Consider the following 15291-nt stretch of genomic DNA (forward strand, 5'->3'; position numbering starts at 1 on the left):
AGCTAGGTTACAAACAGGGGGTTACTAGCAGCTGTTGGCTAAGACTGGAGGATGACCATTAGGGACTGTGCAGGGATAAGACACGTGACCCAGTGATGCTTTCATCTTGGAAAATAAAATCATTGTGTTGTGCCCTCCGGTTACTCATTGAATCCCATGTCAATGGGCCACAACATGCAGAAGTATCAGAAACCAGGGCTCAGATTTTGGTTGCTAAACCACTGATGTAAAGAGGGCACTATAGTCAGGGGACAAAGTGAAAGCGGTAGGAAGGGAGGAGCGGGCAGCTGTAATGGAAGTGAGAGAAGAGGGGTATAGGGTCTTGATACTCTAATTCACTCTCTATGCAAATCACAACAATCACAGGAAATGCCTGGGCCTTGGCTCCAGCTAATTGCCACAGCAATAACAAAGGAGGGCTTCCTTTGAGTGGAGAGGCAAATTAAACATTAGTTTAGAGTTTTCTTGGACACCGAGGGATGTTATAATTACACTGAAACCAACACATCAGCACTTTGCGCACCACGCGACCCACTCTTGCAGCCTGGCAGAGGAAAACAAATGCATCTCATATTCTAGGAGAGAAGCATATGGGGGGGGGGGTGGAAGAGAGGAGTACCAGGTAAGAGATGGACTGGGGGGGAACAGAGGAGAAAAGATAGTGAAAGGCATGAAGAGAGATGGGAGCAGAAAGCAGGGGATGGGGGAGGACAGAGATGGAGAGAGATGTGGGGGGATAATGAGGGGAAAGGAGGAGGAGAATGATAGCCCATCTCTCCAAACCACTCCATGCCAGTAGTGAGGCATCAAAATGTACACCCACTATTAGCATATTGACCCCACCCCTCTCCTCTGGCCTTTTTCTCCTTCATTATCATCAGGCATGGTGCATGGGACATGGAAACACAAACCGAGCTCATTTCCCATCACATGTTAACCTAAATGTCACGCCAACAATGAAATTAGAACACAGAACAAATGGTGCGTGTGTGCTGTGGAAAACTGTGTTAGTTTGGCTGTCGAGCTGGCATCTAAGGGTTAAGTCTGCGAGCATTTCATTAATGTGGGTTGGTGCAGCGGAGCATGTTGCAGGCGAAACAAACAAGACCGGAGATATACAACCATGAAAACTTCACGAGACGTCCTTGTATCATCCACCCCTACGAGGAAGGGTGGGGGGGACCCTGCCCCAGTCACGAGGGCCAACACTGTGCCTTGAGCAGTGTGATGGTTCTATGGCTGATCTACTGTATGTGTGAGGGCATTCACCCAGTCTGTCTAAAAGAAAACCTCTCCCTGCAGCCAGGCCCTAGCCTCTGTCTGCCTACAGCTCTATCTGCCTATTTACCAGTCTGCCAGTTTGCCATAAAGTCTGTCTGTTCTCCTGCTTTTAGCATCTGCCTGTATGTCTGTCTGACTCCTGGGAGGTCAGACCTGCTTGCTTGCTTGGAACGTCTGCTTTTGCTCACACTGTATGGATGCATACTGTACAGTACCAGTCAGTGACCATGCCCTAGAAATCTAATCATCCAGTGCAGATGAATGTTTGTTTGTGCTTGTACACACAGATGTGCATACAGGAGTGCAACAGCCAGCCATGTACACAAACAAAAGGAGTCTCACCCAGCTATGACCGGCACATTTCTTTAGAGAACACAGCCCTGGCTGTTATGTACTCTTGTTAGTATTTGTGCTCAAAAAGCACAGGGTGTACGTTGTATTAGTCACACAAGGGTAACCTCTTTCTCTAAACTAATGTTTAATTTGCCTCTCCGCTCAAAGGAAGCTCCCCTCTCTTTCTCATGTTATACACCCTTTTGCGCACAGACATAATGCACACACATAAATCCCTCTCTGCCATTAATCCAAACTCATAAAATGCCCACTCTCTAATTGGCATGTAGTAATTTTGCTAGCTACTATAATAACAGTAACTTTTTTCCCATGTTTGTGTAAGAGGGCTTGTTATTCTCTGTTTTTTAACATCCTCCCCTCACATAACTACAGGTCCTCAAGGATTTGTTACTTTTAGGGAAGCCAGGGCTGCAGTGATACAGTGTTTGCAAGCAATCCAGAGCAGTGACATCAGTTAATTACATAAACTGGAGCAGGATCAGGCCAGACATGACACAAGGGCATACGCAACAACTAGGTGTTTCTGACACCAGCATTCGGTGGCGGGGGGAGGATTTACATTACTGCATTGAGGTTATGTAAAACCCTAGACCTGATGTAAGACTCAACACCCAGCCTCCCTCTATGGCCTATTTAGCTTAACCAGAATCAGCAATGGGCAAAAAGAACAACCAAGAAAAGCAGATTAAGTGTGAACCTTTGCCTCACTCTATATTTCCACATGGCAGTGGAGTTTCTCAGAAAAAAGATATTTGAGTGACACCCAGGCTAAAGATATGCTCTCTGTGGTAAACTAGAGGGCCAGCAATAGAGGGGGGGGGGAGATCTCCACCTCCTCCTCAGTAGGCCTAAACACTATCTGATAGACGCTCTGAAACCCAGAAGGGAGAACAAAGCCTGTGTGATCCTCTGGCTGTTATATCACCCCTGGCCTGCTCTCCCACTGCAGGGCCTCCTCTTACGATGTAGGCAAAACCTAAGAGAGGGAACACAAAACCCTGACCTAGGCCCATCTACAGTAAGCGAGCAGCTTTGCAGCATCTTCTGCAAGGATTTAACCTCCCACCTCCAGCAACCACATTTACATTCCACTTTGCATTCAATTAGTTTCCATTTGACCACACTTGCATGTTCTTGCAGGCAACATGAATATTCATGAGCTGCACATGCACTCACAAAAGAGAAACGCAGCCTTAAGAACACATTTTTTCTCTCATTGTCCACACTTAAGCGAAAGCAATTCAGCCACTGCTGCAGATCAAATTTGGTATTTGAATTCAATATTTATTTCACCAGTTATGAGAAATGACAGCCACCTTCTTCCTGCTGTCCCCACCCCACTGTTCACCTTGGTATATACTCAGATTTAAAATCAGGGCTTCCTCTCTCTAACTCTCTCTTCCCATGTGCTGCAGGAGATGAAGTGAGGAGACAGGCAAGACTGGACCCTGTTTTCTTCTCTCAGCGGAAAGGCATCTCAACAGCCCTGCTATTGACCACATCCACCAGGGGAGGGAGTGGGTCAATGTAACAGAGAGCAGGGGACCATTTTGGACCACTTAAATATAATCAGTAAATGGACCCCGGTCGCAATTAGCACAGGGCCACCCTGAGAGTGTTCGTTTTGCTCACAGCTCTGTCTGGGTTTTATTCCGCTCCACAGGAACCTTGTAATGCAAATAGCACTCCTCACCCCTAGCTTAACAAGAGGGAAGGAGGTGGGAGGTGTGTTGTAGCATGTTGCTGTCCTTACCCGGTGGTTATTTCACGAACACTGTTGCTTTCCTGTGTTTTAGCCAGAAATAATCTATAACTTTTCATACCGTATATTCTTACAGCGCACTGCTCTTATTGAGCGAGCTTGCTGTCAAAATAAACCTTTTAAAACCGGGCTCATGTGGTGAGAGCAAACTGATGGCCATCATCTGTTGTACGCAGGCTCAACATTCATGGCCAGTGATTTACTCTGGTCAGCCCCGCTTCAGCTGTCTGCAGTATATCTAAAAGGGCTGCTGACTCGTCCCCAGACCCTTCAGCTGGAGGCTTTATGTGATTAGTCCCCCAAAATGGCTTTTTTCCATAAATCAAGACTTGGGTGAGCATGTGAAGGAGAGCGAGAAGGGACGCTTTTTTAGGACAAAAACAAAGAGGAGACTAAAATACGACAGGTAGCTGTTGCTATCACACTCAGCCTTGCCTATGTGCAAGCACACTCCTCAACTCATTTATGATTCAATACACTCAGTCATCCATTCTCCTCCTTTCTTCCCCGGCTCCCGTGAAGAAAAGACACACAAAAACAGACAGACACACAGACAGGCAAACAAACAAACACAGGCTCCTTTTAACTGATGCTGGCATTTCTGTAGAACAGGTGCTGCAGTTGTGATTGATATGAGCTGCAGCATGCACTGACGATTCAGAGACGAGTGGAGCTCAAATACGTGCAAATGAGTTCAGGGAGTCTGTTAAACTCTCTCTCCTCCTGCGGTAATGCTTGGCTTTGAATGATCTGAGAGCAACAGTTAACTCTGTCTGCAGCATGGGTGCTTGTGACGCTTGTGGGCACAGATATCTGACTGTAAGACACCTGTTAGCACGCAAGCACAAAGGAAGGCGCAATAAAGCATCCGATCTCCTTTTCACTTAACCACCTGTTTATACTTACACTTTTTCCACAACTCTTCTGTGTCATGAAGACGTTGAAAGATTTCACTGATATATTTCTTTTTCTAGCTTAGAAGTTCTAAGTATCTCTCAGCCCCATGCTTTTAAACATGCTCAGGCAGAGCCCCCGCTCCAACACCCAACAGCTGCATGCAAAATTACAGCAATGTCACATACACAGTAGAAACTCTCTACCCTTGCAGCCAGCTATGAGGGATGAGGCTTTGTGATCCTATATGGCTTCTGAATGTGATAATTGAAATGCCAGGCAGATTTGCGTGAGGGACAGAGGTCAGGGGACAGGAAATGTCGAGGAGACAGTGGCTGGACAGAGGTAAAAAGAAGCTAAGAGGGGGAAAGGGGACAAGGGGCAGCGATCTCTAATGAAAGTTCTGTGCTGTTTTCTCAGCTGTTCCTCAGTGCCCTGAGCAGAGCTGTATACAAAGCCAGAAACTCTGGGAATGCTAAATGAGCCATCTCTCGCTCTTCCTCTCTCGAATGCTCAGTAGGATCAGTGAATGAATACACCTAAAACCACATCTTTGAGTTTGATTTGAAGTCTTATTGTCACCATGGTGACACTGTGAATAACAGTTGGTTTGGGAGTTTGGGCCTTTTGGTGGGGGGGGGTTGTGCTCCTCCAGCACCTATGTGTGTTATGTCAAGAGCTTGGCACACATACTGACCCAAGATGGAAGTGCAGAATGGGCTTCTGAGGGCTTCTCAATGCATTTACAACTTGCCTTATAACCATACTGACTGGAGCATATTTAACAGCACTGCTAACAGCAAAGACATGCTAAATCTTTAATAAGAAGGTAAAAACCTAGATGTAAGAAAAGCAAACATTTCTGCCAGCAGACCAGTGACTCAAAACCAATATAATAACATTGCCACAGGTGAAATCTATACATCTTCTGTGATGAAAGGGCGCTCAAACATACAATGAACACAGCTGGTAACAGGCTGCAGATGAAAGACAATTTGAGTTTCTTTGTGTAACTGAGAGCTTCAGTTGGACCACAGGTCCCTGTGGAACAAAGGCAGAGAGAACCGAGGGAGAGAGAAGAGGAGATCGCGAGTGAGAGAGGGAATGAGACAGAGAGAGGGAAGAGAGGACAAGCTAAGCAGACGGGGGTGGGGGGGGACAGGGCGTCCTGGCCCACCTGGGCAAACAATAGCAACAAGATGAGAGTGTGGCTCAAGGGCCCTCCCTGTCCCTCAAGCACACAGCTGTCGGTTGGGGGCAGGCAGACGGATCAAAACGGCCCCGGTCTAGTTCAGGTGTTGCACCTTCAGAGGCAAACGGACAATTTTGGAACAAGAGCCTTGGTTGCCATGGCGACGACCGCAACAGATAGACTTTTTTTAGAAGTCATGAGAAATGATGTGTGTTAATGTTCTTCATTCATCCTGACAAAAACACAGGACACAAAACGTAGAAAAGACTCGTATACATATTGATATTAAATGCATGTACTGTGTTAACAGTAGCTTGTGCAGGCTCCAGGGTGGGGTATTAATGGATTTGTGCAACATGTCTATACTGAGTGTACTAAGCCTTGATTTCTGCTTAGGATGTCTTCAATGGGACACATAAAGAAAGCTTAGATTACTGTGAGAAGTGAAAGTGCAGTGTTGGCGTAAAACCTAGGAAATCACAGAGCCAGCTTCAGAGATGGTATGTATGTTGATGGCAGTGTGTGTATGGCAATGCCAAATATGCATGTAATTCCCTTTAGCTGGGTATAAGGACAACAACACTGCCTTTGTTTAAAATGAAGCCATCTGTTTGATGATATACAGATTCTAGCAGTAATGAAAGACTGCGGTGGCGTGGCTGCCTCCCTGACATCCCTGCTGTGTTTAAGGGGGTGATATGAGTTATGTCCAGTTCATGCTGATAACACACACTGAGATGCTGTGTTCTTTCAGCTCAGAGATAGCCAGCGATAGCATACCGGGTGCCACATTGAGCGTGTTCACTCTATATGTGTGTGTATATGTGCAAATACCTTTCCTGTATGCTGTAAATCAGTTGATTCCACAGGGCCATTTGGTGGTTGGAGGATGTGAACATTGAACAGGCTGTGTGTAGAGGAACAGGTCATAACCTCTGTGTTTAAACAGACAGTAACATACACACACACACACACCAAATTGCCTAGTATGATTGAGTAGCTACAGCTCACATTCATAGCAATTCATTTTCTTCTTGTTCTTTTGTTGTTTCATCCTGATTCAGGATGAAATTCGGGGGGGTCTTTCTTCTTTTGTCATCTACAATCTCACTAGAACATATTTTTTGTGTCCTCTGTGGGTTGATATATAGCTTGTGCACTACAACTGACTGAACTCAACAGGCAATTTGATGTGTTTCACTCAAAAAACACCGGGACTACTCTTGAAAACCTAGTGGCCAAGCACGCAGGGACATTTCATTAGTTTGCACTGTTCTTCTTTTGTGAAATTTACCAATAAAATGCAGCTGTTTTCCCCCCTTGTGGCTGCCTGTCTGCAGTAGTGATGTTTACAGCAGTGGGTCTGCACAGAGGTAGACTAAAACCCCACTGAATGCTACCCAATTCCTAATCCTAACCCTTTTAATATTTAACCAGGATCCAATACAAGAATAATTACTTTTCCAAACAAATTACGCCTCAGGCCAAAACCACTGCAATCTGATACACCACAGCAATGCATTCTCTGTCACAAGGCGCTATTAGTCATTTTAAATTATTTATCAAGCTTGGGTGAACTAGGATTTGGTTCAGCCCTGTTTCATGACGAGCATACTGCTTCAATCTTGAGTGGCCTTTATATTCCAAAACAGCTATTTTTATGGAATCCTCCTCTGGGTCATCCTGAAAAGCCTTGTGAGACATCCGTGTGTGAGGAGCTCACTGAGACACGAGGTCAATAAAAGAAGGAAGTCGCTCATGTACTGTCTGCGGAAACAGCCTTTTCTTACAACATGAAAACACCTGAGACTGCTCCCCAGCACTAACAGATAGCTGAATCAAATCCTTTGTGCTGATAAATGTCATGCCACTTCCTTTGCTGACCCATAAATCACTTAAATGGTAAAACTAAAACTTACAGTAAATCATGAATGCATCGTGTGCCTTCAAACCTGAGGTTGTTTACCATAGGCTGCAGGTTTATTTGATACATTTTTCCATTTCTTTTCCATTTGTCCCTCTTGACTAAAGTGATATTTATAAAACACGAGATTCTATCTGAAACTGACTACCATAAACCGCAAAGTTTTACATTAATAGTTGGAATCTAAACGTCACATGGCGATGTGCCTTTTACATTTTACTGGTGCTGAAAATAGCCTGTGTGGTAAGAACAGAGCCTCATTTAATTCTGCCATCTGCAATATAAAATAGCAACATTTTTATAGAGCAACAACTGTCACCGTGAATATGAGCTATGTTTCAGCTGTCGAACGTCTTCTATCAGACAAGATAGATATTATGAAAAGAGAGAGAGAGAGATGGGAGAGGAGGTCATCAAAGCCTTTTTTTTCCCCTCACTATACAGGGGCCCCAGCTGGTGAGCTGAGCAACGGAGAGCACTGCTCTCTTGCCTGCTGCAAATTATCCAAACTATTTACCCTCATATATGCACATTAGCAAATTCCTCCAATTGAGAAAACAAATGCATCTGTTTTGTTCTGTTGAAAACTTCATGGGAGCCTGGACGGGGCTCTGCACACCAGGCATTCTCTGTCACGGTGGCAGTCAGTCCGAACACACACCACAGCCAGTATGGAGCCAATTGTAGGTCCCTGGGGGCCTCCACAGTCTTCCCAATCCTCTCCCCAGCTGGACAGCTCCAGCTTGCATCGGTCTCTCTCAGTGTCTCTCCTGCCCACAGTCTCTCTCTATTTCTGACTGTTGTTGACTGGCTTTCTTTGTCTTTCTAACTCTTCCCCCACTCAGAATTTTATCAACACCCCCATGAGCTGCCTTAAATTAAGAAATTCAGGGTCCAAAAAGGAACTTTTCTTTTTTCTCTCTCTTTAGCAAGTCTTCACTGCCCTTGCTGCATATTTTCCATCCTGGTGTTAGCGTTTAAATATTCATGTAAGTGGATGGAAGAGGTGGTGGTGGGGGGTTGAAGGGAAGTTGAGGGGAGGTGGGAAAGAAAAGAAAGAGAAGCAGGGCGGGAAGGAGTCATGGCAGCAGGCAGTGGCGGGGGCTACCCCCTTTCTGGAGCTCTCTGTGGAGGGATGGCGGGCATACAGGAACGGTGGAGGGGGGATCAGCAGGAGGCCTCATGATTTATTTAGACCCGGGGGCACCTGTGCCAGTCAGCCGCTGATGGCTATCACCCTGCCAACCCACTTCAATCCAGAAAAGAAAGACAAATCTGCAGCATGCAGGAAAATTAATATATGTCTAATTCTGTGAAAAAATTCACCTGTCCAGTTAATGATTTTCAGACTTAAGTGAGAAGAAAATTCCATTGTTCCAGGGTTATAGTTGAATCTGGGCAGTTTAATGAATTTCTGATTTTTTTTTCAGTTAGTTTTTCTATTATTTTGCCTGCAGTATTATGTAGTAACTCTACAAACACCTGTAAGGTTGAACATGTTCCTTCTTGTGTTGTGTACTGCCAACATTTGAAAAATTCTATGTTTCAAATAAGCCAATCAATATAGAGCAGAGAGATTGCAGACTCAGTGAGCCTGAGTGGGCGTCTCGCTGAGTTTTATCCAGGCAGCTTAATTTCCGTCAGCTTAATATCCTGGGAAATGTATGGAAATTGAACTGCGAGGGAGAACAAAGACAAGTAGCCAGAATTGGAGCTTTCTGAGTATCCTCAGAAAGCTCCATCTCATTGTAGGAGCACACAGTCCCACACTTGCAGGAGTGCACAAACACGCACATTTACCACGCGCACCTGGAAGCTTGTCAGATTGTATTGACAGGCGTATCCATCAACTAGGTGGCAAAGTTCAACATTTTCCTCTAAAGTACAAAAAAAACCTTGTTCATTATTTGCCAAAGAGACTGTGAATGGCTGACTACTGTATATGTTCTGATGCATACAGTATGCTTGTCTAGCAGTAGTTAATTAGCTTAGCTGCTACATGTCTCCTGCTTGCCGGCTGCTCTGTGGAGACACATGGAAGAGCTGCCCAGAGGCAAATTATAAATGAGAAACAGGTTATTAGGATTCTGTCATGAATACTAAGGTGTTATGACTGTCATAAAAAGCACAGTAGTGAATACAGGGAGCAGTAATTATCATTTTACAGGGGGTCTTTCTTTAATATACCAGTTCCTGATAATAGCCATTGACTTCAGCATCTACAGTCAACAGCATTCAGACTGCTGTAGCCCTCTGTGGCCACATGCTGGAAATATAAAGCTAAATAAAGACAAACTAACAAAAAAAAGTCGGCAAAAAAAGTAACAACATGCAACAGCAGCTACCCAGGCAGGCTGAACCTAATGAAAGCTCAGCTGCATTAGTAATAGCCTTCTACTGCTTGGTGGAAAGAGAGAGCTGATCCAGATACTGATGGGGAATGATGCAAAACAACAACAGTCTACACCCCCCCAAATATGCCTTTCGGTTACAAAACGTACTTGAACGTCTTCCCATAAACAACACCTGTACTATTACCAGCACCACTGCAACTGAGCAAATCTGTCTTTCCATCCTTTTCTAATCCATCTTTCCTCTGTAGCAACCTGATCCTGGAGTACACCTACCTTTCAGTCCTTCTCTGGAACACACACATTAGCACACGCTTCACAGAACAGTAACTAATAGCAACCTCATTCATTAAAACACCTCTTGATGTTTCGCACGGAGGCAGGCTAAATGTGCTGGAACGCTTGCCCTGTCTGTCTGGTTGTGCGATGCTAACAACAGATAGAGAGACAGATAGACAGGTGGGGCAGAGGCTCGTTTTACACTCGGCAGCCTCAGCCCAAGCAGTTACTGCACCACCCCTGATGAAGATAGATACATATTTCATCAGTTATTAAGGCTACGACATAAGCCTGGGGGTGTCAGAGAGCCTTCTGTAGCATCAGCTGCACCCATCTTCACTGCCAACATGAACACAGATATGGGCTCTAAAAGTAGAATGAGAAAATGCAGAGCGTTCCATAATATGAGCTTTTTGTGATGTTTCCATATGGATGCATTAAGATCTCTTCTGCCAGAGGCCTTTGGCTCCACACTGATAGCACCGAAAGCACACAGACACTGGCCACTTCTGATTACTGGTGACATCAACAAGTCCATTCCTCCCTCTCAGACACTGTTGGCTCATTTTCCTTTCACTTAAAATGTGTAATTGCTACCTGCAAGCCCTAGTAGGTCACTGATGTATTATATATCTGTACGTTGCTCCTCCAAGTTTAAATATGAAGCCTGTAATGTGTGTGTGTTAAGTAACAGATACAAGTGGGCAGGTGCAGACATGTGTGCAGTAAAGCTTCAGGCTTATTAATATTAAAATGGTTAATTACAAGAGGAAATTGCTCTGTCTCTCTCTCTGTCCCTCTGCCTTGTGGCACTTGAGCAAACCAGTGTAAAAGCCTTTCTGTTTGCGTACAGAACGGGTGAATTATACTCAAAAAACAAACAAAAAAAACTATGTAAATATTAGAAGTCATTAAGTTTTCATAGCTGTTCCAAAGAGTCAAACTCAAAGATGGAGTGAAAAGAAAGAAAGGAGTGAAACAATAATTAACTATATAAATATGGGGGGTTATGGCACATGCTTTCAGATAGTCTCTCCTGGAAGGCATTTCCTGGTATTATACTAATTTTTACATAGAGAAAGAATGAATAATATAGTGAGGTTAACAGAGAGCAGTCATCGCTTGAACATCGCTTGTCAAATTGTCGGTTGAGAGAAAGTTACAGAACTTATGTAGAAATCGTTCCCTCAAATTCTGTTGTTGGAAAGACGTGTGGACATCAAAACCTTCCTAAATGACAAAGCCTTTGGGCAGTCGGGCAGACAGTTGTGCAGGGTGGGAGGACGTGTTATCCTAACATCTCTGCCACCGTCTGCATGTTGCACCTCCTCCCTTTCACTACCAATAGCCAAACATAAAGGCCAATTCCTGCCAGCTGCACTGCATCTTTACATAACTTACAACATTTACAAGAACTTAAATAATGTCTTGCTGCATTCCACCCATCTCATGGCATTTACACGATAAGATAAATAGGACAAAAGTACCCAACTGGGACAAGACATAATCCCTTTATCTGGCACAGAGTAAGCTTGACTAGCTGGCTTACCTGTTACATCATTAGCTACAGGCAAGAGGGAAGAGGAGGAGCAGTTAAGGAAAAGAAAGGATAAAAAAAAAGTAGGACCAGGGTTAGGTCACAAGTAACAAGGATGTGAACACCACAGAATAATTAAGAAAAGGACACAAAGACACTATAGCAGAATGCTGTAAAGAATAGCAGGAAGACAGGCTGCATTCAAGCACAGTGGCACCAAGTATAGACGTGCTACAGACAGGCCTATTTGACAAGGACAGATGAGTTTAGTCACATGAGCTTGTAGTCACTACGCACTGAAGCGAGCAAAGTTGAAACTCAAAGCACCCTGGGAGCTGTTCTTGTAAATAGCACATCACTTGTTTACCTTGAATACTGGTGTTTTATTTACATGAGTCAACCTTGTGGAAAATCCATAACTCATTTGCAAAGCTTTTACAGTACATATGATGCCAACAGCATATCTATGACACCCAAAATGCAAATAGACGTGAGTGAGGGTATGAGCTTCCCGCTATGTACACAAAAACAAGTGATAATGGCTTCGTACAATGTACAATTTTTGCAATGGGCTTGAAATCACTCTTTTTTCAGCCTCATGCATAAGAAAAAAATGCCTCACAACTGGTCTTTATTGTTGTGTCAGTTTCATGTCATGTCACCTCATCAGTCAACAAGAAAGGTTGTTGAGAAAACCCTAACTGCACTTGATTAAGACACAAATATTTTATTTAACAAGAATCAAAGAAGACAGGAAGGAGATGATTTTGTTGTTGTGGAGGATATAGAGTAACACATAGCCAGCCATTTGAAGCTGGCAAATCACACCTGTATGCAATCTCTACACTGTACCATCTGCTACAGAAACTAACCTGCTATCTTCTCATCTGAAATCATCAAAGATGGTTTGATGTTCTCTTCTATGCGTTTGAACTCACCATGAACTTTACCCACAGCCAAAGTTTGTTTGCTGCCTGAACTGCATGTGCTGTTAAGACACCCATAATATATTATATTCTTTGAATGGAATCGTAGGACTTGCCTCATTGCTCACAACAAATCCTGGTGAAGGGCACACACTCTTGTTGACACACTCTATGTGCATGACATTATGCAGTAAAGAAAACACACACAGACACACACCACTCCCAAGTGCCTCAAACCAGGGTCACCAAGTGCCTGGTCTAGGTTTTGGTGGCTGGCGGGTAATTTTCTGGTCAATGTCAGCCTTTCTTTCCCTTCCTCTGCTGCCAAGAGGAAATGAAAGGATGATCTCTCCTCTGCTCGTCACTCCCCGAGAAAACAAACAGGAACATTTTATGGCCTGCTTGTTGACCTACAGCCCATGAGCAGCAACAACAGACTACTAGTGGTGTTTACTTCAGGATGAGCTACTTAAACTGATATAACAGTGCTGCCCTGTTGATATGTACAATTCAGTTCCCATACAGGAATCCTTATAGAGGTTTTGGAGCCAGATGGTGAAGATATTTATAAAATAGAGTTCAATAAACACTAAAGTTCAAATAAATTAATACACCTATCAGATGTGATAAAATGTTTTAATGTGGTTCATTCTAATCTCACTACTGTTCACTCTACTCTAAGACTTGTATCCGGATTTACAAGGCATCAGTGGTCTTTAGTGAAGCATATAAATATAAACTGTATAGATAGTAACAACCAACCTATCAACACAATCCACTAAATGGGCAATCATGACAGAATCTGCATTATGTGCAGTTGCAGAGTCACCACCTGGCATGTGTTTGTGTGGGTGTGTGTTTACGTGTGGGCTACCACGGCTCATGCACACCTGTTCTTCCCTCAGCCCCAGCCCCGGCATCGGGCCTGAGCGCCGGACAAAGCTTCTCTCTGTACAGACATGGACACCATTTGATTGCTTGCACAGCTCCCCCCACCGCGCCAGTGCTGCCTCTGCTGAAACCTAAACACACTGTTTGCTATGGGCAAAAAAGACTGTTTAAGAAGTACTCGCAGAAGAAAGAAAGGCCTTCCCGGGGAGTCATCTGGTTCTAATGCAGGGCCCGCTGGTGTGGATTACAGGCACATATTACAGGAGAACTCAGGTTGACCCCTCATCTCTATCCTGGGGGAAATGGGAGCCAGCCATGATAGGGGCTGAGGGTCTGGGGGCCTGAGGCCTGGGGAGCAGCAGGGTGAATGCTTGTGGGCAGACTGCCACCCCACATGATTGGTGCCCTTCTTCAATGAGTGAATTTCTCTGAGATCTTTTCAAACCCCCTCCATTGAAAGCAGAAAACAACACTGTCAACTGAACCCTGAACCTCTCACTGATACTAAAAAATGTCTTTCCTTCAAATATTCCCTGTGGTCTGGCTGGTTTACCAGAGCTTGAGCAGGTTGTGAAGCAACTAAACAGGCTTTCTACAATCATCAAAGTAACACTAAAATGTTCTTGTTTTATCAATACACTAAGCTGCTGGCTAGTCAGCAAGCCTTTGAGTTTTTCTGGCCCCACATTCTTAACTAGGGGCATAAACAAGCTAACAGGAAAGGCAGAATTGGAGTGAAGAGAGAAGACCTCAGCAGCAGCTCATACAGTTGGCAGCAAATCTGGGTGTTTGGCCAAATAATCAGCTCAACTATGAAAACATTCCTATTAAAGCAGAAATGAGTCCAACAAGATGCGGAGAGCACAAAGATCATCCAAACAGAATAATCAGGAACAATCAAAGGGACACGTCTCTTTTTCTTTGTGCAATTTCCTCTTTGCAATCTGCTAGTTTACAAACAGCAAAACGCCCAAATTAAGTTTTTCATATCCATTTGACAAGTTAATTACTATTTCAAAGTTGCAGCTCTTACCTGTAGTATCTGGACTGTAAGTAAGTGGAGCAGACTGCTTTGGACACATGGCTGGCAGAGCCAAAGTCAATGACTTTGACCCTGTAGGGCTGTCGGGATGGGTCCACGAGCATGATGTTCTCTGGCTTCAAGTCAGCGTGAATCAGCCCCAGGCTCTTCAGTTTCATTAGAGCTGTGGCCACCTGCTGTAACACGGGTCTGATGTATTTGAGTGGCAAAGGGCTGAACTTGTTTTGCTTGAGGAAGTCGTACAGGTTCTGCTCCAGCATCTCAAATACCAGGCACGTGTGGTTCTTGTGCTGGAAGCACTCATAGGCCCTCACAAAGTTGTAGTCATCTGCACTCTCCGTGCTAAGACGCGCCAAGATGCTGACCTCGATCTGACCCTGCCGTGCATAGGATGGATGGTTCTTTAAGATCTTGATTGCCACGATCTCGTTGGTGCCCCTCTTCCAGCACTTAACCACCTGTCCAAAGGTTCCTCGCCCCAAGAATTCCAGCACTTCGTAAGTGTTGGTCATGGAGCAAAGCACCTCATGCTGCACCAGCTGGTAGTCCCCCTCATTGTTGGAACCACTGTTCTTAGATGTTGCCGTGGAGGTGGCAGTGGCCACGGTTGCTACCGTGGCTCCGCTGGCTGCTCCGTTCTGAATCATCGGTGGGCCGTGCTCCTCAATGATCTGAACACTACTGTTGTTGTCAAGCTCCTCACTCTTGCGTTTAAGCCCACATCTCTGGTAGGTATCTAGAAGACTGACCGTGCTGCGGCGGGTTAAGTTGTGAACACCAACCCCAACACCCACAGCACTGACACCACCACCGCCACCTCCACCACCACTACTGTTGCTGCTGCTGCCTCCCACCCCA

General features: G+C 44.7%; 1 protein-coding gene across 1 annotated transcript in view; it reads right to left on the reverse strand.

Annotated features, from left to right (window-relative positions):
* Positions 1 to 15291, reverse strand: part of hipk2 (homeodomain interacting protein kinase 2) — a 67492-nt gene that overhangs the window by 30270 nt on the left and 21931 nt on the right. The window contains exon 3 of the mRNA XM_020602970.1: positions 14425 to 15231. Within this exon, the coding sequence (XP_020458626.1) occupies positions 14425 to 15231 (807 nt within the window). The remainder of the gene's footprint in view (positions 1 to 14424; positions 15232 to 15291) is intronic.

Source organism: Monopterus albus, unplaced genomic scaffold (genome assembly GCF_001952655.1).
Source record: "Monopterus albus unplaced genomic scaffold, M_albus_1.0 scaffold59.1, whole genome shotgun sequence".
Classification (NCBI taxonomy): domain Eukaryota; kingdom Metazoa; phylum Chordata; class Actinopteri; order Synbranchiformes; family Synbranchidae; genus Monopterus; species Monopterus albus.